General features: G+C 33.9%; 2 protein-coding genes across 2 annotated transcripts; one reads left to right on the top strand and one right to left on the bottom strand.

Annotated features, from left to right (window-relative positions):
* Positions 1 to 1,201: 1,201 nt before the first annotated feature.
* LOC129001282 (deubiquitinase OTUD6B) lies at positions 1,202 to 20,864 on the bottom strand. The gene is made up of 5 exons (XM_054428529.1): positions 20,637 to 20,864; positions 16,895 to 17,046; positions 14,452 to 14,714; positions 12,452 to 12,674; positions 1,202 to 2,522 (listed from the first exon to the last, which is right to left on the bottom strand). Exons 1-5 carry the CDS (start codon positions 20,701 to 20,703, stop codon positions 2,307 to 2,309), a joined length of 921 nt encoding a protein of 306 aa, XP_054284504.1. The 5' UTR covers positions 20,704 to 20,864; the 3' UTR covers positions 1,202 to 2,306.
* Positions 20,865 to 22,573: 1,709 nt separating this feature from the next.
* Positions 22,574 to 26,646, top strand: LOC129001572 (ADP-ribosylation factor-like protein 2-binding protein). Its single transcript, XM_054428913.1, has 5 exons — positions 22,574 to 22,982; positions 23,734 to 23,840; positions 25,499 to 25,584; positions 26,079 to 26,175; positions 26,534 to 26,646. Exons 1-5 carry the CDS (start codon positions 22,859 to 22,861, stop codon positions 26,618 to 26,620), a joined length of 501 nt encoding a protein of 166 aa, XP_054284888.1. The 5' UTR covers positions 22,574 to 22,858; the 3' UTR covers positions 26,621 to 26,646.
* Positions 26,647 to 26,707: the final 61 nt, after the last annotated feature.

Here is a 26,707-nt window from a genome sequence, read left to right on the forward strand (position 1 = left end):
CACACGGCTTTCTGGGGTTGTTCAGCGAGGCTGTGGGGGTGAGCGAGCTGATACTCTCAGCACGGTTAGTACACAAGGGTCCGCGCGCCCAGACTAGCTGGGACTACTGTACACCAAGTGGTATTTGGGCTTATTATCGATTTTCCTACACTTTCTCCAATCCTCAGCATCTTCTCTCACTTATTCTTCCTTGCATTTTCTGTAATCTCCTCTTGTATACTATGCTTCCTATCCTCATCAAAAGTCCAGACCATCTCCATGTCGACTCTTTAATTTAGCAACCATCTCTGGTGCTGGAATCAGTTTCCTTTCTTCTTATTTTGTTTAATACTTCATAATTCATATATCAAAATTTCATATTTCTAAGTTTTTTTCAGTACATTTCTTAGACCAACAAACACACAATTTAAGACAACTGATTTTAGTAAACTTTCCAAAAAAAGAATTTAATTACCGGTACTTCTTACTTACGTTGCTAGTAAAAAGTCGTAAAAATTAATCTGATAAGTAATTAATTGTACTTACAGCCTGCTCATATTTTCTGGTAAAGAACCTCTTTAAAATGAGTTTCATATTCTTTCAAAACTATAGCTCTGATTATCAAAGAGTCTTAAATGTCTGTATAGAAATAGCCTTATTACAAGCCTACATGATTTCTTTATTTGTATTGTCAGACAACAAACAGACACTTACTTCAGTCTAGACTTGTTTCTGTTGGTTCACTTCAACTACTTGCTAGTTTTATATCTCTTAAAAATCAGCAGAGGTTTAAGCCGGGTTTTCCTAGACGCGGAAGAGGGTCGCGGAGAGAGGAGAGCAGAGAGCGGAAAAGCAACTAACATGGCGTTCCGCTTCGCTTCTAGGAAAATAGTATCATTAAAATTACCTAAGACAAGAGGAGTCCGCTCTCCGTGTTCCTTTCTCCGCGCTACGCTTCTGCGCCTAGGAAAACCCACCTTTATTTAGACAGACATGTTGATATAGTTTTCTGGCTCTGTTCTTGTTGACCTAAAATTACAGCCTTAAACGAACAAAAATCATTATAACTTTTAAATCAAATTTTAAATTCTAAGTTTCTTATTTGTATGCTGACAAATAAAATTAGACAAGATTATAACAATTTTAGTATCTGATAGTCAAAGGTATCTGTTAATCCAAAAACTATTTTACAAGGCATCTGGTCAATGGAAAATGAACATCAAAATGCTTGTAGACATTTATTTTCTTGCACGCACAACACAAAAAGCAAAAAAATATACATGATTAGTTTTAAAATAAACTTACCATAATGACTTCTAAGTCAATTCTACCATGGTAAATATTGTTTGTGACTAGAACATCATGGTTGAGTGACATAGCATGACAGGTTTTAAACTCACCAATGTCGAGTCTCTCTGGAATCATATTTTTAAAACGTAAAATAATAATAACACTAAACGGATAGTGTCAACTCACAGTGTAGTTAGAAATAGATGGATAAATCTTTACAACATGATTTAATTCTCTTTAAGTTTTTTGATCGATAAAGTTTTCTTTTAACTCAACAAAATGATTGATTTGATCTGTAATATCAATAGTAATTAATTATATTTATACAATCATGTCCATCCCAGTAAAAAATTAGGCATAAGTGAATTAGACGCCAAGCACAAAAGCTCAATAAGCTAATCCTCACCCAACTGAAAATCATAACGAAATAGATATCAGATTGCATGGTACCTGATTTTACGCAAAGTGCCCTAGTAGCATATTTTTGACATTCCTTTATTACATATTCAAAAATAATTGCTAAACATTATAATCGGATTAAATATTCAAATGACCTTGACGGACGGATTAAGGTTCTTGACTTATTGCATAAAAACACAGAATCAAACACTACTAAAAATATATTGGCGAATTTGTGACTAACTTTTCTATATTGTACTCTATAAGAAGCTCAAGCGATTTTATTTTTCTAGTTTTGAAAAATGAAAATTAACATGGCAAACATTGAGATTTTTATCTTGCAAGATAATAGAGAATATAATTTCAAAAATTAAATACAAAATTGAATAAATAATTAAAAATACAATCTTCAACAATAAAAAGCAATTTTAAGTAGAAAATAAAATGTAAAATAAAATAGAAAAAATGTTAAAACTTTCAAAAACAAAATCGGTTCCTAAGCCAAAACGTTATCTGTACAAGTGTGTTAAGCAGATCAGGCTGTCGTACCAGGGCGGAGTGAGGCGATATACACATTCTATGGACAAGGCGCCTGTAGAGGCTCAACTAATGGTTTGTCTCCCTCACACACTCTACTGCTATGAAGTCTCCGTCTCTCCGTTCCAAGATTCCCCGTTAGTTTCTTCTACGTACTTTGTCACCGAGTTGTAATGCTCTCCCAGGTTATACATGTGGCGGTGGAATGTTAGGATGAGTCGTTCTGCCTCAGGAAACTCTTCCCCCACCACCACCGGAGGACCCGTTGCTTGGATCACTTCAATTCTGCACTTCAACACATGTGCCAACGCTCTCAGCTACAGACAAACAAACATTGATAGATCAGATTAATATGCAGTGTGAAGATAAATGAAACATTAGTGTTGAATGAGGTAGCGTTGTTACTGACTAACATTATCTTGTTTGTTAGCCATGACTATTTATTATGTATGAGCCCAATGATTAAAGACTCTACTGTTCCAGTTTCAAACCATCAAACCACAGATTGCTGTCCAGCCACAGGCTAAGCAGAGTAACCCGATTGCATCTACAGCCAGGGCACTCCAAATGTGCAGAGTAAATGAATGAATGAACACATAGTATAAATAATGAATATTGATACGTTAATTTATTCGGTAAGAGCATGACAGATTATTTTAATATACATAGTAAAATGTATATTAATAATTGGTGTTCCAATTTATTTTTTGAGCAGTCTTTAAAATCTTTTTAGTGCAATATCTATATATTTAATACGCGACATGAAACTTTGTGAACAATAAGGCTTTATTGTTTTAAGATTTAACCCCACATATTATGTACCAAAATGTTCGTCTAGGTGTGTAGATGTGCAAACTGGCTTTAGATTTTTGAAATATATCTTTTTAAGGGCGTGGACAGCCCTCAAAGTCCCTTCCATAAGGATAACATTGTGATTGATTTGAATGTTATTATATTCTGAAACAGATGTCAATACATTAGTTTAAAAAAATTAAATCCCAGCTGTTTTGTTTGGTTTTGAAATGTAAATAGTTTGCATGTTTTTAAAAATAATTAGAAACCTGGCAAAGAAATGTTACCTATAGGACATGACGGGAGAAATGTTTTACATAATATTTACGTTTAAACATGCCAAGGACCCGACGACAAAGAAATATTGCCGGTCGGACACGGTGAGTCAACATACGGCAAGCAATGCAAAACGTAAGCAGCCCAGACGAGGAGCTGGAACCGTGAGTGGCAACGTGTACTTACAAATTACACTGACAAATACAGTACAAGAATTCAGCAGCATTCACTTGGCGAGATGGCATTGAAATGTCAGAAATGAGGTGCGCTACATTTTAAAGAAAGAACAAATAGGACGAGGCGCAGGATTTTCATCCTGCTGCCATAAATGAAAAGTGAATCTACCACCATCCCGATAAATCTATTATATCCAGAGCCTACAAATCATTTGAGCAGAAACTACAAAGAGAACATTAGATCGTACAACTCGGCGCTCGCAATGGTCAGCAATTGAGCTAAAATTGAAGAACATAACGGTTGAGGCATTTCTGTATAAGAAGGTGCACGATACAATTTATCACTCAATTGGCACACTACTTCAACCGTCAGAAGGGGAGCATCCAACATATGCCCAAATTTATATATACAACGTCGAAACCGCTGTTCAAGAAAGAATGCCAAACAAAGCTAATGGCTCTTGCAGCACTGAACTCATGCACATTTTGACTCAACATTTGGTTGATATTAATCCATACGCGCAAGTTTTCAGCATGATGAGCTCCATCCTGCAAAATACTCCTACTGAACAGCAAAAAGAACTTAGAATGCATATAGCCAATGATCGAGCTCAAGACCAACGTCGATACAACGACGCAACTTCTACGACGTTGCTATAATATCCTAACTTATTATTCGTGCGAATTCGCACGGGTTCACCTAGTAATTTGTTATAACTAACAGCTGGTTGAATATAAAAATATTCTACAGAACTATGAGGTTAGTTATAATCAATGATAAAATCACAGAGTAAATAACTCAGTGATTTTGTCATTGATTTTAAGAAATAGGTAAGTAAGATTCTATAACCATTGCTGTGTACGAAGTCTTCTGCTCACGAGTCTTCAAAAGAAAGCTTTTGAAAATTATTTTACTACCCGATTTTTTAAAGAAAGGTTGGAAAAATAACAATGATTACATGTTTTAATTCAAATTGGCAGCTTTTCTTTACAATAAATGTTGAACTGCTTCAACTATGCTTAAATTAGGAATAAAAATAATGATATAACTATATAAAGTTTTAATGGACTACTCGATTCCCGTACGTAGGACGGGCCAACAGCTTGTTTGATATAAAAGTTTGAAGCCAAGAAAATAGATGAAGTTCAGGACTATCTCACCTGAGTTTACTAGTGTGTTGTGTTGAATCTATATAAATAAAATTAGAGTTTTGTCTGTACATTGCTCAGAATCATACATTTTTAGGTTATTTTTACGTTTTATACATTCAAGAAGCCGAAACAAGTCTCATCTAAATTTCTGTCTGTCTGTCTGTCTGTCTTTCTGTCTGTCTGTCTGTCTGTCTGACACACTCAAGATGGCATTTTACGCAATCTTCTCCAGGAAAACGAGAGTACCTATCAAGACCCAAGTCATTTTAATATATTCACTGGATTGGCGAGAGTGTCTTTAGCCATTAAAATATGGTCTCACTACTTTGTAATTAAAATTACGGCCGTTCAAAAATGCAGTTTTGTGCGATTTTTTTCAAGTTTTCTTCCAATTTGTATCACATAATCATCTATGAAACAACGAACAGCTGTTCGGATCAAGATTATTTTTTCTAGCTGTCACTGAAATGTTTACAAATGTTGTTTACAAACACCACAACCATTTCCGATCACGTTTTGAAGGCAAATCCCATCCAAGTGAGATTAAAAACGTTTTTATTACATAAAGGATTTAATTAATCGCAAGTGGAATAATATAGTGTAACCGTAAATTAAATAACTAGGCATTATCCAAATCAGGAACCAGAAATATGTGTATAAAATTGTTTTGGAGTTTTGATAACCAGAAAGAAGACATTGAATCAAGATTGAATCAGTGTTGTATACGGCTGGGAAACTGAAATTTACTAATGACCGTCGCCAATAGCTTATAAACAATGTTCCACTCATTGACGGCTCTTCAATGGCGGTTGTGTAAAGTGTAAAGCAAAAAATTACAACTGCAGTGGGTGATTGTAACAGAGGTTTACGGATGATGCTGAACTCGATTTTCCAATGTGTCACTTTCTGTTCCTACCATTGACTATATAAAGTCAATAGTTCCTACTCACCGTGTGATGCAATCGCTGGACCATACAGCCAATAGGCCCATAGCCCTTCTCTTGGGTACTTGTGGTCCGTATGCTTACCCAATTATTTATAACAACCCTTTCGACAACGATCCTTGATACCGGTACTTTTCCATAGAATACACGGCCTACCTAGGTACTTAAGAAATAAAATTATAAACGTCCAAAAACCCAACGTTGTGTGATTTTTGTCACATTTCCTTATAATGTTAATATATATACCAGCAACCATTGTTTAGAGAATACGTAATCTATTAAATAACAGAAAGTTATGTTGTTTAAGGTTTTTTTTTTCAAACTGACACCGATAAGTTTGCATTAAGAGTTGTGTACAAATAAAGCAATTAATGGGAAATAACTGTGATTGCCGATAACTTTTTACGAGAAAATCCAAAACCAAGAGATCAATAACCTTGATTAACGCATATAATTGGTCGGCTGTACTACAGTTCTTAACTGTAAACGTTGGTTTTTGGTACGGTACTGGTTCTTTACCTTTTAACCTTTAGTAGCAGCAAGAATCATTTTTACGTACCAACACATCACAGTAATTTACAAATTAGTTATCGTTGGTGTTGCACCTTATTTATTACAGGCGTAGGCCTATTCAATTTAATTGATGTCTTAACTGTATAATTTTTGCTTTTTCTGTCTGGATTCCAAAATGTTATGCTAAGAAAACTATAACGCATTTTAGTAAAACATTTATTCAGCAAACCATCATGAATTGTTCAAACACTTTGAACGTTGTTTATGTATCAATAGTTCGTGGCCTATTTTGGTAATTTTTATTACAAATTACCAATCTAAATCGTCTATAGTAGACCTACTGTACTTCATTTCATATAGCAAACCGATTCAGATAGCATTTCGACAGAATTTCGAGTCATCTCCGGTCCAAGCAAATATAAATTGTTATGATCAAATTTTATGGCATTAACAAAGATTTCAAGTACTAATTTTATATGTACCTTTTTATGCTTAAAGCGTAGCAGATTCCCTAATTAAGTTCGGTATTTTTGTGTGTATGTATGATGGTAACGCATTAATGTCCTTGTTTCTAAATGTTTCACGGAAAGGACAAGAGTGCCTTGATAATGAAAATGTCAACCCGAATAAAGTGTTAAATTAAGAGGTTGAGGTAATACCTTAAATACTTTTAACCATTATGTTATAGTCCTTTAAATTCTGAACAAAATTGTACAAATCCCATTTCCGTATATTTACTCTCACCGCTTACACATGATAAAGGTTGTTGACAAACTTATGGGAGAAAGTATGTGTCAGAATGCTGATACCGTTTATTTAGTCATTGGATATAACATATGGACCAACAAGATCCGGGTGACATTTAATTGCGAAGCATTAGTTTTGGCTTGAAACTGTCAGATACTGTATTTACGAAGGAATAGTTTTGTCAGCATATCTGAAAGTATGCAAACCAACTGCTGTGCTTTATATAAGAAGGTTTTAACTGACTATGATAAGATCCCCGTGCGTAGAACGGGCACACAGCTAGTATTAATTAAAAGTAATAGCAAACAGCTTCGAATTTTTAGATTACATGGGAAGTCTATTTTATAATACCTAACAAAACTCATTTGTTTGTTTAAAAGGTCTTTGCTTTATTAATATACTAGCAGAGTACCCGTCCTTCGTACAGGATTGTCATATAAGTATAAAATGCTTAGTACAGTTATACTCAAGCTTTGCGTTTGCAATGGGGGAGGACACAGTTTGATAAAATTTGCTTCTTTAAATTTACGGTATGGGTATACTATAGTATTATTACACATCTACCACAGCTGTAATGTGCTACCCCTTCACCCAAACAATAGAAATAAATAAATTATTAAAATTAACAAAATATCACAAACTATTCGTAAAATTAAAAACATAAACATAAACTGTAAACAGACAGTTCTCATTGCGTCAAAAAGTTGTTAAGAAATCAAAATAGGTTTGTGAAAAAATATAATGTTGGCTGAACGGATAGTTTTGGTAATTTTTAACAAAATATATTTTTGTTTATCTTTGGTCTAGGAATGACACCTTAAAAGGTTGGTGGAAAGTTTGGGTATACACTGTATTTGTGGGGTATTTGATCTGAACCCCTGGACTTAATTTATAACATAAAAGATATAATAGCACAAAACACATTGTCGTTTTAATTTTACAGTTAAATTTTAGATTATAGATTTTTGACTAAAGCTCTACCAATATAAGATTTTTTAAATTTTGTGTATGTACTTGAGTGGTAATACATTACGAAACACATTTACGAATCACATTTATTTATCAAAGATGTATATTATATTAACCTAGTAGATTAGTAATTGTTGGGTGTTTACTTTACAAATTCACATCAATTAGTAAATACATGTGTTTCTATAGAAACAATTTGCTTTGTTATTCAATCACTGACACATTGAAATGAGTACTGCAAAAATGTTTTGACTAGAAGTAGTTAGTGAAAATTAATGTGCCTTATTAGACTTTTCTAAAAGTGTGGAGGATAAATTGAGTCTTAAAAATTTTAGAAACCAGTACAGAAAAGAGATTACCAAGGCCAAAATTGCAGCTAACAGCAAGTTTATAGCTAGTTCCAAAAACCAGTGTAAAGCTGCTTGGGCAGTCACTAGAAAAGAAGGGAACCTTGAAATAAACACAAATGTTACAATTCCTATTACATCTAAGCAACTTAATGAATATTTTGTTAATGTTAGTCATTTTTCTACAGAGCAACACAATAGTCTTGATGTGAGTAACCTTGACTACTCAGATTATTTGAAGAATTGTGTTAGGAAAACAGATTCTAGTAATAGTAATTTTAATCTAAAACTAGTTGACGAACAAACAATATTGTCTGTGGTTAGTAAACTGAGCAATTCTCGTTCAGAAGATGTCTATGGAATGTCAAACTTTTTGTTGAGGAACATTGTTGATGTAATATTGCAGCCTTTGACTTTTATCGTAAATTCAATTCTTTCCACTGGATGTTTTCCTGATTGCTTGAAAGCTACCAAAGTAATACCTGTTTATAAGAAGGGCGATGTAAACCAACCAGAGAACTATAGGCCAGTAGCGATTGTTCCCATATTGAGCAAGATTATTGAGACATGCATTGTAACCCAACTTAATGAGTATTTTGTCAGCAATAGCCTCTTTTATCCTTCTCAATTTGGTTTTAGACCTAACCTTTCAACAACAGATGCAATTGAAAGGATTGTGGATTTTGTTTTAAATGGTTTTGAGAAAAAACAAGTAGTAAGTTCTGTTTTAGTGGATCTAAGCAAAGCTTTTGATACAGTCTCGCATGATATTCTGTGTAATAAGCTAAAGCATTATGGTATTGTTGATAAAGAGTTGAATCTGATCCAAAGTTATTTAAGCAATAGAAAGCAAATGGTTAGTTGTAATAATAATGATTCTGATTTCCTACAAGTTACAGTCGGAGTGCCGCAAGGCTCTGTCCTAGGCCCTTTTTTATTTTTAGTTTTTATTAATGACTACAGTTCAAATGTTTCTGTGATGTCTGTTTTGTATGCGGATGACACCACCCTGATACATTCTGATGTAGATTTTTTCACTGTTCAACACAGACTACAAATAGCTATGGAGGAATCAAAATCATGGTTTTTAGCAAACAAATTAAATGTTAATGAAAGTAAAACAGAACACATTGTATTTACTTTAAGCAGTCAGCTAAATCTAGTATTAGATGATAATTATTTATTAAAACCTGTAAAACTTCTTGGTATTTATTTAGACAGTAAGCTGTGTTGGGAGGAACATGTAAATAATCTATGTAAAAAATTGTCACGTGTCACTTGTTTGTTAAGAAAGTTAAGGTCTTGTGTGTGCTCAGAAGTAATTATTATGATATATTATGGTCTTTTTCACAGCCATCTCAACTATGGTGTCAGATTATGGGGAAATTCAGCTGCTGCCAAAACCGCCTTTGTTTGGCAAAAAAAGGCTATAAGAGCAATGTTTGGTTTAGATGCAGAGGCCTCATGCCGTAACCTTTTCCCTAATCTTGGTATACTTACTCTCCCTGGTTTGTTTATCTTTCACAATCTTTGTTTTGTCAAGAAGAATATTGAAAAGTTTAATACAAACTCATCTGTCCATTCCTATAACACTAGACAAAGAGACCACATAGCTAGGCCTAGTATTAGATTGCAAAAATATTTCAATAGTCATAGTTACCATCAGATTTTATTTTACAACAAATTGCCTTTAGATATAAAAATGTTACCTTTTAAGAAATTTTGCACCACTGTTTGTAGGTTGCTTAAAGATAAGGCATTTTATTCAACTGAGGAATTTTTAAATCATGTATTTTAATGTTGACTTTAATGTTTACTTTGACTTTCTATACAAAAATTATATGTTGACGAAGCCTATTGTAACTGTGTTATCTAATGGCAAATAAATTCTTGATTCTTGATTGATTCTTGATTGACTGTCTGGGCAGTGAAATTTGTCGATTTGCTCCTACCATGTTACTGATTGGGACAGATGTACATGATGTTACAGATCGAGGAACTAGTAAACTGAGACTGCCTACAAGGAAGAGACAGGACAAGGAGTTGTTACATCAAAACAAGAGGAGAACCTAAGAAACAGTTACGACATGAACATTGATCCAACAATTATGGGACAAAAAGAAATGGAGAAGAGAAGAAATGGAGTGAGCTGATTGAACAAGAACTACAGCAGAAACAAAACTACTTCCTAACTTCTAGAGATGCAGAAGAAGTATGAAACAAGAACACAATATTCTCAACGAGTATATTAATACTTTAGTGCTAGTAATTAATATATATTGTATTAAGTATTTTACTATGTATTAGTATAAGTCTGACCGAGTGAGGTAGCGTCATAACAATGACGTTGCCTCACATTCGGGAGGTCTGACTATCAGACCGGCCATTCTGAGGGAAGTTTTGTCCGTTTCCTTTCCTCACTTAGGTGAATGCCGGAATGGTTCCCTCAAGGGCCGTACCCCGCCAGGCAGATAATTCTGCTTGGTTGACCTAACCCCTAGTAGGAAATACATTCTCTTTAATTGTTGTTCAATAAATATCCCTCTTCTAAGCGACAAATGAACAGGTTGTTTTATTCCTTACTATTTAAATGTAACTAGACAATTTAGTTTTGAGATCATTATTTTATCTTGGTGTAATTTCTGAAATACTTAATGGCAAAACAATTTATCACGTTAAGATATCCTTGAGTAAGTGAATGGAAGAAATTACATACATATTGTGCTTATAGCAGAGAAATGCTTAACAACTTGTATTCTGTGTAGTAGAAGGCTGATTTTCTGAGTAATCAAATTATTCACCAACCAATATAAAGGTCGCCGGTTTGATCCTGAGAAAATACAGTAGCTTTTAATGAATTGAAACTGATGTCAGTTGTATTTGGTCATTGGACTTAACAAATAATCCTGGCTACAAAATTAACAATTTTGACATGTTGAGGCAACTTGACCAAGTTGCATTACAACATTAATGAGTACTTAGGTTTGCTACTATGGAGGAGGTAAAAAGTGTTTTTTCAACCAAATGTTAATAGTTTAGTGTAAAATAAATATTTTCCAAATTTGATCAACACATATCCATAAACAAGCAAACTACCACCGTTTACTAACTTAATTTTCATAAGAATAACAAAGCAATTTTAAAATTTACAATTTGTTGAATTTTCTCCGTAGCCAATAACCGCACAAAACACATCAATAGCCTATACTCAATTATTTGTTTTTTAGGATCTTCAAAATGGTTTGGAGAGAAGTTGGGAAATTTTTTGTTTCAATGGTCAAAAGTAAAAAACCTCAATTTTTACCCCATAAAACCCTGTTCTAATGTCATGCTGGTTTGTGAACTCATTTAAGTTTATCCCACCCTACACATTCAATGAAAATCAAACAAAAATTACTTGAGTTATCGCGATCATGGACACATCTCTAAGCTACACACGACACACACATAGACATATATAACAATTTGAACGAATAGTGTTTTTAGACTATGGGGTCATCAAAATTAAAAGTAACTTTGTCCCGGGCCTACGTCTTACTGTGCCACCTACGGTATACAGTAGACACTCGTGTAAACACAACCCTCAATGAAACGAAAACCTTGATTTTTTTAAATAATCAAACATCAAACACAACACTCAATGTTAAATTAACCTCTATCATACGACTATTTCTGTATAAACAATCTCAATAGACATCTTTTATTGAAATCACAAGGCAATTTAGTACCTCTATGATAAGTCGTTTTAAGAAGCCAACCTTGATAACTACATAGCTCTATAAAACAGATCCTACTGGAAGTCGTCAGAACGGATGTTTTGGAGGAAACTCGTCAATTCAGACTAGGGCAAGTGAAACACCTACTTCATGTGCACCTTCCCTACTTCCATTTTTCAGAACACTACAATCTTTGACAGATAATGTTGTTTGGCTACAGTCACGTGACTAAGCCCAAACAAACAAAAATCAATGACCTTTTGTCTAGTAATATATGTAGGGCCTACTACTACTACTACTACTACTACTACTACTAATACTGTTGTGTTTTGATTATACTTTCATTTGATTTAATAACCTATTACAATTTGTTACACAATATTAACAGTACTGCGCTATAATATGGCCTCATTATAACGATGCTAGGTGCTTTTAATGAACTTTATGAAAGGACTGATGGCCAAAATTACGTTGATAATCTGACCATCGACAAGGCGAGCACCTCAATAACAAGACCTACAAATCATACTAATCAAATTTACTAGAGACTGTTCTTATTGAGGTTCTACTATAGCTACTTCCCTATAGGAAAAATTTGTTAGAAGGCACCTTACCTCAACTTGACCGCCCCACACCGGAGTGTTAGCCACCTGGTCACAATACTCCTGGAACTGGGTTTCCGTAAGGATCTCCCCAGTGTCCGGATGGCTCAGGAACGGCAGGAAGTAGTCCATGTTCTTCCGCAGGAACTCACTCGTCATCATGCGCAGCTCGCTGACATTGGGAGCGCCAGCCCCTCTCACACTGCGCACCTGGTGCTCCACCGCACAGTAAAGGCTGTCAAAAACAAACAAAAAACTTGCTTAGGCCTATAGATTTATGATCATTTTGGTACACCAGACACTAAACAATTAATTATGTCTGTAGAATCTGACCTGCGAGCGCTGGTGTCTTAGGGTGCTTATAGTGGCAAATGAGTTCGACCGACGGTGGCATGGAAGCTCAGTTGGCTAAGGCGTTGCACTAACAAGTGTAGCGCTGAGGTCTTTCTACGTGCGCGGGTTTGAATCCTGTATGTATGCAATCCATATTGAGCTTACTATAGTGTGGCTTAGCTGGACAATGTCCAGCTTGGGTGGCTCACCCGGCCAAGGAAATCCTGTTATATCACCCGCATGAAAATCCTTTATTATTCCGGTTGATATCAAATAATGTACTAAAATTAGACTGATTTTTAAATTTGATTTTTCAAACCACATACAGTCCTTGAGAAGACTCAGCTGACATCAGTATCTGACCTTGAATGATTTAAAGCAATCGTTTCTGATTGTTCTCTTCACGTTCGTTATTTTCGTACAATCGCACTGTTTATAAATGTGATTTATTTGTTATAAATTATGGCAAATTTAATGGTATTGGTTGAATCATTATTCATAATTTACAAAAATTCATGGTCCAATGGAGAAATTCATGCATGAATTCAAGGTTTTTACAGCTGGTGGCAACCCTGTCTTAATTTGTACAAATAGAACCTATGGTCATAAAAACATCCTTGCCAAGGGATAGAAGAAAAGGACGTATTAGCTCTTACAGAGGGTTCCCATTTTTATGGATTAGATTTGACATAGTGTTTGATCAAATTAAAACTACTGGATCTATTGATCAATATTATTTTTATGCATGGAATCGTCTTTGTTCCTTAATTAGAGCGTACTCCTAGTTTATATTCCTTTGATTTAAAATATAGTCACATTATTTTGTGTGTTTAGAGTTTTTATACTCACTTATAACTAAAAATCAATGTTTACAACAATAATTTGCTTGGATTGTTGATGAAAAAACTGAATCTCAAATTACGAGGGAAAAATATAAAATTATTGAAAAGTAAGAGCTGTATTGCAATTTTATTCATTAACAGTAAGAAATAAATCTTATAACTCACTCATTATCAGTGACTAAAACAAGTTCCTAATCAAAAGTGACAAGAAATGTAATGAATCTTATTCAATTTGTTATCTATAATGTGGATTTTTATAGTAAATTAGTTCAATTGAAATCTAATGTAACGTAGGGTCCCATTCTTCTTTAGTATCTACTTAAGAAAATAAATAGTTTCTGGTAAAAAAAATCTGCCTTGAGAATTCATAAAATGTTAAATACATTCATAAATATACATAGTGTATACTGTATAACCTTTGGAAAAACTGACTTAGATATTCGTACCATTCCACTTATCTAAGAATTAAGGTAGGCAGGCCCGCCGAGGAGAGGGGTCCAGCAGGGGCATTGCCCGGGGGCCTGAGATTTCTCTCTGCGGGCCTGAAGGTAGGCCTACTGTAGACATGTTTTCAAATCATCAAAATTAGGGATGATACAGATTTAGTTGAATGTTTCTTTTAAATCATATTCCAAATAACCGAGTACATCATTAAATGCCAGAAACCTCACAGTATATCTGACATGACATTAAATAGAAAATTTAAGACATATAATGTACCTACATAGTTTGGAAATGTTTAACATTTTTTATTCTAAAGCCAATTTTTGGCCCTTGCTCTTTTACCAATCTCAGGAACATTACTGTAGATTAGAAAATCCTTAAGTAAATAGTTACCAATTTCCATCAGATGGTATCTCAAACACCATGAGGTCCCTCTGCTTTAGAATCTCTTTAATTTTTTGGATCTCTACAGCTCTTTCTCCTTGCAAGTTCTGAACTTCTTGTTCAGCGATACGTAGCTCTCGTTGCTGAAGTTGCACCGCTTTCTTTTCCCTCCTTTTTTGAGCTTTCGTGATACGATGCTGCGTTAATCCGGGGACCTCGTCGTCATCAGTGTTAACGGTCAAGTTGTTAAGTGAATCGGTCATAGTTGTTACCTGTGAAACAGAGAAATTTGAGGACCATATTGAAAATGAAATCTTTGATTTGACAAAATACTGATTTTTCTAAAATCAAGTTGCCACCCTGTTTGAAAGTAAATTTTTGAAAACTCCAATCAAATTACACATATTTACAGACCAGCAGAAAATTGTCCAAGACAGTAGACCCGATAAAATGGATTAGAATGCAAGTTGTAGGAACATATAGTACATTGGTGGTTTTTAATATATCTCTATTGTGGGATATAAAATTGTGGTTTCTTGTTTTAACCCAAACTGCCTTTAAAGCCTAAAACTAAGATGATGTTTTATACTTAATTGGCTCCATTTGTTTACTGAATCATAGAGCTTGAGATAGTGTACCTTAGTTAAACAGTTTCTGCTGCAACCAAATTAATAATTTAAAACAGTAAATTAATTTCAACTTAAAGGTGAGTGAGCGTAGCGAACGAGCTCCAACTTTAAGGTGAGTGAGCGTAGTGAACGAACTTCTACCAGGACGTGATTGAGCCATGCGAAAGAGATCATCTTGAAAATTAAGAAGTTAAACGGGGCAAAGCTCACGGGTTACAGCTAGTTAATCTATAAGTATAAAAGAGGATGTTTGTATATATATTTGGCAGTGATCACAGTGTCTGTCAGACACTGCTGGATCGATGGCCACGAAACTTGGTACATACATGTAGAATTTCATTTAATAGGTTTATACATCATTAATTCTGTGATAACTTTCAGGGCTTAACCCCCTGGGACCATCTTAAGATAACCATTTCAGGGATTTTGAAAGACTTGTGGAGCTCAGTCTCCACAACACCCACATTCAAATATCCCGCCTAATTAGCACTCGCAAGTACAGCACCGCTTGCGCATGCGCAGAGGTCAGGTGAGTAAAGTGAGCAAAGGAGGTCTCTGTCTAGTGTCTTCGTTCCTGCGATCAACATGCGGAGCTAACTACGTGGGATATGGGGGGAAGATCCCTGAGGTATTGTGTCATAGACTAGTATTTCCAAATTTAATTAATAACTAATTGCACATCATGTAGACCAAATTCCTAATTCATAAATTCCGCCATAATTTACTTGCTATTTCTTCAGATGTTAGTTCACGTTGTGTCCGGTTGACTTATATATTAAATATTCCATATGTTGAACGATTAGGATATTTATGTAATAAAAATGCTTTAATTAATCTAACAATAATCAAAGCTGGCTCTTTGGGCCTGTGAATTGTCTCCTCTGTTGAAATAATGTGTCCAGTTCTCATTTCCAACATTAACGATTTGGTTACGGTCATAAATCACATGACCAAATCACCAATGTGTGCACCACAGTATGCCACAGACTATTTAAAATGAATCAAAGAATATTATTAACAGTTGTTTCAAATAAACCAAGTTTCAATATAACCAAATTAGTTAAGTTCTCTATGATGTTCAACAGCATTAACAAGTTACAGCTCGTGACATCTATGCTGGCACTTGGCCGATCACTACTAGTACCTATTTCAAAAACATTATGTCCCGTCATTCGGGTTGCATCAACTGTCCTCGCGACCCATATGAAGGCGCTCAAGTACATAATATAAGAGGAGTCTACCCCGTGAGGTAGCGGAAATGTTTGCAGTCCGGTCTTTTCCCTGTCCTCCACCCTCCTCCCGCCAACACTGCCCGCGCTAGGCCAAGTGCCAGCTTAGATGTCACGAGCTGTACAAAGTTTACCAACAGATTGCAGCATTGTTATTTTCCCCTGTTGCAAAGCGAAAGCCCTTAATTTGACTTCAGTAGTCCCATGTATAATTAGCTTCCGTGATTAGGCTATATAAGAATGTATTTAATCCTTAATAACTGTTACTATACGGAATAATAACGTAAAAGGTCATGTTAGCCGATAATGAATTCACAACTACAGCCGGTTCACAACAAAACTCAAAAGTATGTCAGGCGAAGCCGATAGGCAACAGCTAGTTACATCAAAATTTTAAGTTTTCTTATTCAAAAGTGTGAAATAAACTCTACTACACTAAATAATTCACAAATTTTACTAGGAGATACTTGTGTGATTCATGTTTAGTACCATAGTAGGCTACCAGTAGTCACCATTTGACTTAGAAAATATACACAATGGCTGTTATTACTAAATTGCATTCTTCGATGCAATACTTGCCAATTATTAACTTACATTGGCATTGCTTGAAGATGTACTGACTTCAGCCAATTCCTCTTCGTGCCTTTTGTCCATTTCGCTCTCAAGTTTGGCGATTTCCTCCATAACCTCTTTCTTCTTCTTTTTATCTCCTTTTGTTGCCGTCTTTTTTAAGGCTTGGATTTTCCCTGTAAACCAAATTAAGTTTGTTTTATGGTTTCCCAACAGATCAAGAAAACTATAATTTATTATTGTATTTATTGTAACCTAATGATAAAAATATTTCCCCATCAAATTTCACGTATGTAGGTACATAGACAATGCAAAATACAACTTAGCCTATATTAAACAACTACACACTGTACAATAAAGCATAGGCCTACCTTTGTCCAGTATTTATGAAATAGTTTGTTGTATACAGTGATACATTAGGCCTACATTAACATCAGGTGTAATAATTTAAAATACTGAGTGTAACATTGTATTTACGTAATAAAAAACACATTTAATATCAACTGTTACACAAGTCTACAGGTAGTGATCACACGTTAAACAGTGAAATGAAATGAAATGAAATAATATTTTATTTCCCATAAATTATATACATATAATTACATTGTATTTTTTTTACTTAAATATAATACAGCAAACATTACTAACTAGATAACAAAAGAAAATTATATTCTGTAGAAATAAAACGAAAAATGTGCAAAAAAAAATACCTTCTATAACAAAGGAAAAAGTCTACATAGGCAGGGCCTGTGCGTAGACTCGAGTTGCGAAAAAGGTTAATTTAGATGGGAGGAAGAAAAATGTATAGGAAAACAAAAAAATAATTCGTACTTGTTGTTTTCTTTCTATGTAACCCAAATAGAAACTATAGTTGGTAGGAAAACAGAAGATACAGGCACCTGGCTCTAGAATGTATAACCATTCTAAGCATTCTCTTAAATCCCGCCAAAGACACAAGAAAAAGGAATCTTAACTTACATGGCAAAATATTCGCAAGTCCTTAAATTAAAATTTGAAATATATAGTAGGCCCAAGTTATTGAGTAAGCATACAGTAAGACTTTTTAGTGACAAATTTTAACCTAATGTTAAGATATATATGCCGTAACTAAGCTATATGTAGGCTACCTATGTTAAAAACTGTCTATTTTTACTAGAAACAGTTATAGATGGCCAACAACTGAAATCACAGGGTGTACGGTATATACTAACACCATTAGCATTTTATTAAAGTTTTTGTAACAGAATGGTCCAAATCCCAGTGTAAAACATCAATGTTGTTAGAGTTAAAAAATTAAACTTTTTTAAATTCTGAGTTTTTCATCTACTTTCCCCTCAGATAATTAACCTATCTACTAGCTCAACGTTCTAGATTGGCAATTTCTCTTTTACATTTGCAAGACGAAATATCTGTCTTAATTCATTGATTATGCTGGAGATTCAGTTAAATTTAATAGAGTTGATCTTTCGAAAAGCATTTCAAACTAGAACTTCAACATGTAGATAGTAATCTCACTCTCACTCTAGTCTCATCTAAGTTAGTCCGGTCGCAATATTTTTGGATTCAATATTTCACCAGCCTTTCCACGGAATAGTATAAAAATTCAATTTCAGTTACGGAAAACTATAGCCTAGTTTTATAGTTAGCCAAAAACATCGATGTAGTAAAAACATTGGTAGCCTACCATCGATGTAAAAAACATCAATGATTTGAAAGCATCGGCTATTGATGCTCATTCCTAGTTGTTACTATCTAACATCTAAAAAGTATATTGGTCCCGGCTCTACGTCTTACCATGCCCCCTATGGTAATACTTCCCCATAGAAAAACTTGCTAAAAAGGTTAAACAATAATTTTTTGGTCACTAGAAGCTGTTTTAATTTCAAACATATCAACAAATGGTGATTCAGACTAATTCAGAAAAAAATACTAGGCTAAAAAAGACAACCAAATCACAAAAATATCATTAAGTATATATATTTTTAAGTCCATTGCTATTATTTATCTCTCATTGTTATTGTTAAAATTGGATAATAAAACTACATTTTTGTAAAACTGTCACTATTGTAAAAGGAAATTAGGAAAATGTTTGTATGAATTTATTAACTTTGAAATTGGACATTGTTTCTGCTGTTATCATTTTGATAAAAATTATGTAGCCTATTGGTGTATCACCATTTGTAAATAAATAAATAAATTAAGTAGACTACTGAATAGGCAGTTGACAAAAAAAACATCAATTATCAATATGAATTAAGATAGGAACACCACCAAGGAGCGTATTTTAACCCAAATATGAGTGAAGGATGAGTGTAGAATGGTGTGAAATAATCACCTTTCCCAAAAACTCAATTTGGAACTGTCAAGGGTAAAGTCCATATGCGGTTTTCAAGAGGTGATGCCCTGGTTCTTAAACAAATTAAACCTATATCCCAAAAAGTCAAGAACGACCTACATGATTTAAGAAATCAAAAAAGTATTTTAGGTAATTTGAAAAAAAAAACAAATAGGACAACTGTTGGCCCTCTAAACCTAAGGCATTCATGGATTAAAGGCAACGATACCAAATTTGATTGAGTTTTTTTTCATATATCATGAACACAAAACCCAAATTTTGTTCGAAAACCAGTTATTTTGTGACCACTGAAGTAGTAAACACAGGGGTACAGTTCCACAGAGAATCTAGGATATATTATCGGATTAAATTTTAATTCGGATATAAATGACTAAAATATTTAATTCTATGTTAAATATTAATTTTCTGTGATTGTAATGGGTTTATTAAAGAAGAGGGCAACCCGCTAACTACTCTTTTACAGTGTGCTGCGGTATATAGGTTAGATTAAGAGGGATACAGTTTTGTAGAGAACCTACGATTTACAATCAAATGTAATATTAGGTTGATGTATATATCATATGGAATAAGATTTAAGCATTAGATAACTTCCATAACTGATAACTACCTAAAATTAATGGACAGGAAGCAAGTAGGCCTAGTGTCTATAAGGGGAGCTCTCTTCAATGACCTTCAGAAAATCAATGAATGAATGATCGGTCTTACCCGTGCAACCTACGGTAATAGCTACACACTTCCCTAAGTATAGGGCCTAGGTAAATTCGCTAAAAGGACAAAATTCGTAAATTATCCTTTCTCCTTCATTATCATAAACTAAAATGATGAAGGTTTAACTAATCAAATTTATAGTTTCAATCGATATTAGCATAGCCCAGTCAAGAAACTGTATACAAACTAACCTAATATATACTTGTGCAACAGCTCATTGTAAAAATGTGGCGGAGGACCCTTTTCTTAAATAGGCCTAAACCATTGACTATATAAACACCAACTTAGTTGAAGAACACTAACTTAGTAGAAGAATAGGCCTAGTGTTTATATCTAGTAAATGCCTAAACCCTTGTCCCATTATAATAACAGAAAATCAATAATTTACATTGAGATAATAGCCCTAGTAGGCCCTATAGAATTGAAATTTGATTCGGTAAAATATGGTAGGTTCTCTGTGGATCTGTAGACCTAGGCCTACCCATTTTACAGTCAAAACTGTGGGGACATGCAATTATGACTTAGTATTCTGTAGGCTACATTTTTCATGTGGGTGTAGGCCTAAAAGATAATTTAACAGATTTTATTCTACACTTCATACTCAATAGCCTAAGGACATTGACTTAAGTCTGAATGAAAATAGTTTTAACTACGCTAGAAACTAGTCTAGGCCTATGTTAATTTAAGCCTCTCAATTTTTACCTTGTAAGTCTTTTCGTTCCTTGCGGTGTCTATGAAGAATTTCTTCACTTACATCTTGGGTTTCCATTACTGTAAGTTACTCACTTACGGTAATTTATTAAATTTATGTAAGTAGTTTTAAACTATATACCTATCTGATATAAACTACAGATATTGAATAACAGTTGATTTCCTACGCCGGTAGAGGTGTATTATTACAACGTATGCTAAAATTGCTAAAGGGAATAAACAGCAAAATTAGGGATCAACCAATCAAAACATTCACCACTGACTGACTGACTGATCAACGCAGACGACTGAACACTCAACACTGCACTCGCACTGAACAGGCAAAGCCGACAGACGAGACCGAAATCATAGATAAAACATACTCCCTTAGTAGATTTCCCATCCTTATGGAACAGCTGAAGCCAATTTTATTGTTAGTTCTGTACGGTTTTCTGTAGAGGTCGTGTTTTGTTTACAATTTGTTTCCCGTTATTACAGCCATTTAAAACCTCGTTTAACCAAATAATACGATCTAATCATAAACAATAACTTGTCCCCTAGTTATATAACCAAACAGTAAAGCACAAATCAAGAAATTAACCCTAAAATAATAGAAACAAAGTTTCGTCGACACTAGCGCCTTTGTGTCACGTACATGAACTAGACACGAAAAACGTGCTTCAAAATTTACAATGGGATGAGAAGTCTACTTGTGTTGGTTACCGAAATCTATCTGGCTAGGGGCTGGACTGGTATTATAGTAAAGTAGACGGAAATAAGACCAGTGAAAGCCATGAAATCGAAATATGGACTGTTGATTATAAAACAATTCTTCAAAGATAAGTTTTAAGCCATTGAATATACATCTCCCCTTAAACCATACAAAAACACTGTGATTTTAATTATATGGTTAAACTAAACTGAAAGCGCCATAGATCATGGACATCATTGGGAGATGTATATACTGTATACGCATGTCACCAATTCACAAACCATGTCACCAATTGGTGCTACAGGGGGTAAAAAGGGAATAGAAGCTATGGAAGCCGCATTTCCCACCATACATTGGGCATAATTGAAATATTTTAATTTTACACAAATATTTTCCCCATTGATATTTGATATGATCTGAGTTTTAACTTTTTTTTAACTATTTAAGATAAGGTCTTAACGTAGGAGCATTTTTATGAATACGAGTGTGGTGTTGTATGTAGTGTTGTAGATGTTTAAGTAAGACCAGCCTTTCGTTTGGTCAGGACCATTTGATTTAAAAGCCCAATGACAAGAAAAGCTGGACTAGGATCCACGAATACCTACTAGAAAATACCAAAAACTTGTGAACGGTATTCGGGATCTAACTGGCAGCCTGATTACTACTAGGTTGATTATTTATCTGCTAATGTAGTATCAGTAGTAGTGTGTAGTAGTAAATTACTTATTTATATTAATAAAAAGTCCAACGCAAAATATTAATAAAGAAACCGCAGACTTAATTATATTTATAAATCCCTAAAAAAAACGTTTTTTACAGTTATGGTGTCTGGTGTCATAAGATAAGATTTGATTTATTCAATATTATTCTCTCTTTAGGTAAATTCACATACACTAACCAGTATTACATTTTCGCAACAACCTTTAAGCAAAACATGCTTAGATCAAATGATTTAGTAGTAGTAAAATTTGTGAAACCGTACTGTAAGCAATAATCAGAGTATATTAATTACTATCCGATATATCATATTAGCGATATAGTTTTCCACCATGCTTTTTAGCAGCATAGACAATATGTTTGGCAGCCCTACTTTTGTGTTTCCGCTTAATCTGTGTATTGATTGATTATATTCTGTTTGTTTGTTGTTGTGGCGTTGTTATGGCTACACATGTTTTGTGAGTAAACTCTTGTGTAATTTAAAACAAATCAAATAAATTTTAAAAATATTGAATAATAGTTTTAGTTTATTTTATTTGTTTAAAGGTACAAACTAAATTGTTTAAACATAATGTTTACAAGGTTATAATTTTAAATTGCTGTTGCCATCATAACATTTGTCCAGGCCAATAAGCTTCTAATAAAATTGATAAAAATGTAATGATAACATTACCCAATAAGTAAGTTAAGTTGAAGTTATGCTACTGAAAAAAAAACTTAAAAATGTGAATCCATCAATAGTTCAATAGGAGCACAAAAATAATAAAATACCTTGCCTATTCAAACTTTACCATCATATCAGATTATGGACTTTATCGAAGATATTATTGGGGATAGCAACACAGCTGAATATCTATTAAAATTCAAGAAAAATGACGAAATATCTGAATTTGATAGGACCATTGGGCACATTGAGGATATTTTAATAGGTAAGTACACGTATCAACTTAATTAACTTAGGATGCTTTTTGCCTCACTTAATTGTAGCATACAAAAGCGCATAGGCCCCCCCATCCACTTTCAAACTATGCCTTTGAGTCAAAAAATGTCCTAGTTGAATACACAACAAATTTTTTTGGCAGGCACACACATTATTATATGAATAGGAGAAATAGCAAAGTAGGCCCCATCGATCTCTATAATTACAATAGTAATAGAGATCGATGGTAGGCCCCTACCTTATGTTTATTTTTACCAGTGCAATTAACTGAACGAATCCATCCATCTTGTCAACTTCCACCGTCCATAATTTTTTTCTATATATGTGTCTATTCATTAACCATATTTTTTGTAACATATTTAAAGAGAACGAGCCAAACATTTTTTAAGTTATCCCACCATCTGCCAAAGATAGAGACTATAGTCCTCGCCACCCTAACTTGCTGAATGCTTGCAGACCCCATACACGCGCGAGCCTGTTTGCTGCCAACACTGTGGCGAACATGCTCGCCCGTGTATGGGGTCTTTAAATGGTAGGTCAAAATCTGAGTTTTTAAATCCTCCAACGTAAGTAACTTAGGATGTTTAGCGTAAAGGACAAGGCTACAAAGTCTTCTGAAGCTCTTTAAGTTGATTTTTGATTTTTTTCGATGATTCATGAACCAATGAGTAAAACAGCTAATTATTAGAAACACCACTATCACACAAATTATGAGTTTCTTATCCTTTTTTTTGTTTCAGATGAAGAGTTTGAAACTTTGCAAAAAGAGTTTTTAGAAAAATACTGGATGGAGTTTGAAAATAAAGAAGAAAATAAACACACCTATATGATTATTTTTCAAGAATATGTAAGCATATTTTTACAATATTTATTATTAACTTGGGTAAAGTTGACATCCGAGTAACATTTTTACACTTTAAAACTATATTTATTCACTACCAGTGGGTGTCATGGGGTTGAGCACATTTCAATGAAGTTCACACTCTGCTAGTTCCAAAATCCTGTATTTTAACAGGTGACATGTATTTTATTGGAGATGCTGGTGCTGGTGAGGGTTCCTGCAGTGGAAAATACTACATTTCTGTTCACCTCATACCTGGAGGGGAGCAAGCTGGACTAGTGGTAGGGCTTGGGACTTTGGTCCTCGAGAACCCCCCAGGTTCCAATTCTCCCAATCACCAATGGATTTGATCCAAGGGATAGTGCGATGACTCCCTCTAGAACTTGCCTGAGAAATATGGAAAAACAATTCGGGGCTAGATCCTAGGAAAAAACTGTCCACCACATACTAAAAATCATTAAATTACAACAGTATTAATCGTGTAGGTATAATTAAGTAAAATACCCCCTCCGCAGCAAACCTGCCGACTAAGCGAATTTCCATTTGTCTGAATTGATTTTCAGTTAAATATATTTTAATAACATTAGGTTTAACGAGTACCTAGGTTTGCTGCTACAAGGAAACTAATAAAGTGTGTTTTTGAGTAAAATATTGATAGCTTAGTACAAAATAAATAAATTTGCCAAGTTTGATCAAAATATATCCATAAACAAGCATACTACAACATTTGACAATATTCTCCATAAGAATAACATGGGAATTTTAAATTTACAATTTTTTTAATTTTCTCCGTTACTAACAATCGAACAAAAATACTTTTATATACTAAATTATTTGTTTTTTTAAGCTCTTTAAAAAGGTCTAAAGAGAAATGGGGAAATTTTGTGTTTTGAGGGTCAAAAGTGAGAAAAACCAATTTTTACCCCATAAAACCCCCCGTAAAGCCCCGTTCCCATGGTCCGATCGTGCTGGTTTGCGAACTCATTCAAGTTTATCCCGCTTTACACCTTTAAACCAAATTTCATCAAAATCGGACAAAAATTACTCAAGTTATCGCGTTCACGGACGTATATATATATATATAAGTCTATATATATATATATATATAAAAATTTGAACGAATGGTGTTTTTGGCCTCTGGGGACATCAAAATGAAAAAGTAAATCGGTCCCGGGTCTAGGTCTTACCGTGCCACCTACGGTAATACAGTAGCTACTTCCCTATAGGGAAATTCGCTAATAGGTACACATTCAAATATTCTTACTATGAATTCACTTGGGACTAAGTTAGTAATTTCTATTCCGTAACTCAACAGTTGGTTTATCGGGATGATTTGAATAGGTAGTACAGTAAGTTGAAACCTCTCTGATCAATAACGAATGAGATTATGTAGCATGTTTAGAGGCTTGAACGTCAACAAACAATCTAACCCACAAAAGGTAAAGTAATTTTGCAAAGCTACATTCAAAAAGATTGATTCATTTTTATATCAATGACAATAAAGATTCTTGGTTCTTGAACAGTTGGATGTAGCAAGACTGAAAACTTGTTCGCACACAGTAAGTTACCATTTAGCACACAAGCATATAATATTTTTGATAGGGATTAATTGTATAAATAATATATTAGTTTGAACCTAAGACTAATTGTGTGTTTACTTACAGACAACATCAATTGAGGCCTATCTGGAAGAAAGACTAAAACTTGAAATGCCAGACTTTTGTATGAAGACTTTCAGTCAAAGCCTGATGTAGGTAATTTAGGATGATATTGATAATTTGCAATGGTATTGACAAACTAATGTTTTACCTTCCTCTGTTGTTGTAGGGCTCATAATGGTGGATATTCCACTCACATTTAAAAATAAACACTCAACAAGCATGACTTTAAGTCTTAAGTTACCTTTTATTTCGTAAAATGTCTTTGGTTCTTGAAGTTTTAAGACAATGATTGGGAACCAGCTAGAATAGTTGTTATTGAGAGAGGTAAAGAGCACAGAGCTGGTGTTAGAGTTTGTTGCAAATGGATCTTGTTGGTGATGTTAATTTACTGACAAACCTCCAAATTTCGGTAGCTAAAATGTTAGTAATAAAGTCTTAAAGATTTTGTTTGAATAGAAATGTATGATGATGGGAGATGAATTTGTATTACATTCAGTTGAATAGACTTTTCATTAATTATTTGGCTTTTGGGTGTAATAACCACATAGAGGTAATATTTTAAGAAAAATCAATGATTTTACAGAGAAAGGAAAAATGAGCTAGAAGGAGAAGTATTTGAGATGCTGCTTACATTTTCAGACTTTCTGTCCTTCAAAGAAATGGTACTGGATTACAGGGCGGTGAGTATTGATATTTTAAACATTGTAATCAAACACAAAAAGGAAGTTTTATGTAATTAATTATTATCTATTAACATTGCTTGCCCTGTAAGTATTCTATTACAGAAAAAACTAAATGAGAAGAGCTAAATGTTTTTTTTTACAACAGCCAGTTAAATCCTCCAGCTAAATCTTGAAGCTCAGTTAAATCCTCCGTTGATTTGTCATTGTTTATTATAAACATTAATCAGTTTAAATTGAAAGATATGAAAGGGAGAACAAATTGTTTACTAATATTATGCCAAGATTGCCAAGTCAGTCTAATTAAATTTTAAAATCTTTCCGAAATATATAATAGTAAAACATTTGATTTTTGTAGGTTAAAGAAGGAGTTGCAGTTGACTTCAGCCAAGATTTACAGATAACATCTCTTTTGAATCCCTCTACATCAACGAAGGCTGTATAAATTTGAATTGATTTGATAACATGTTGCTTAGGTGTTTTTACCTTTTTAATTTATTAAATAGATATGAGAACTTAACAAGTGCAAGAA

This window comes from Macrosteles quadrilineatus, unplaced genomic scaffold (assembly GCF_028750875.1).
Source record: "Macrosteles quadrilineatus isolate MER2022 unplaced genomic scaffold, UCM_ALF_1.0 Scaffold_8__2_contigs__length_117827958, whole genome shotgun sequence".
Lineage (NCBI taxonomy): Eukaryota > Metazoa > Arthropoda > Insecta > Hemiptera > Cicadellidae > Macrosteles > Macrosteles quadrilineatus.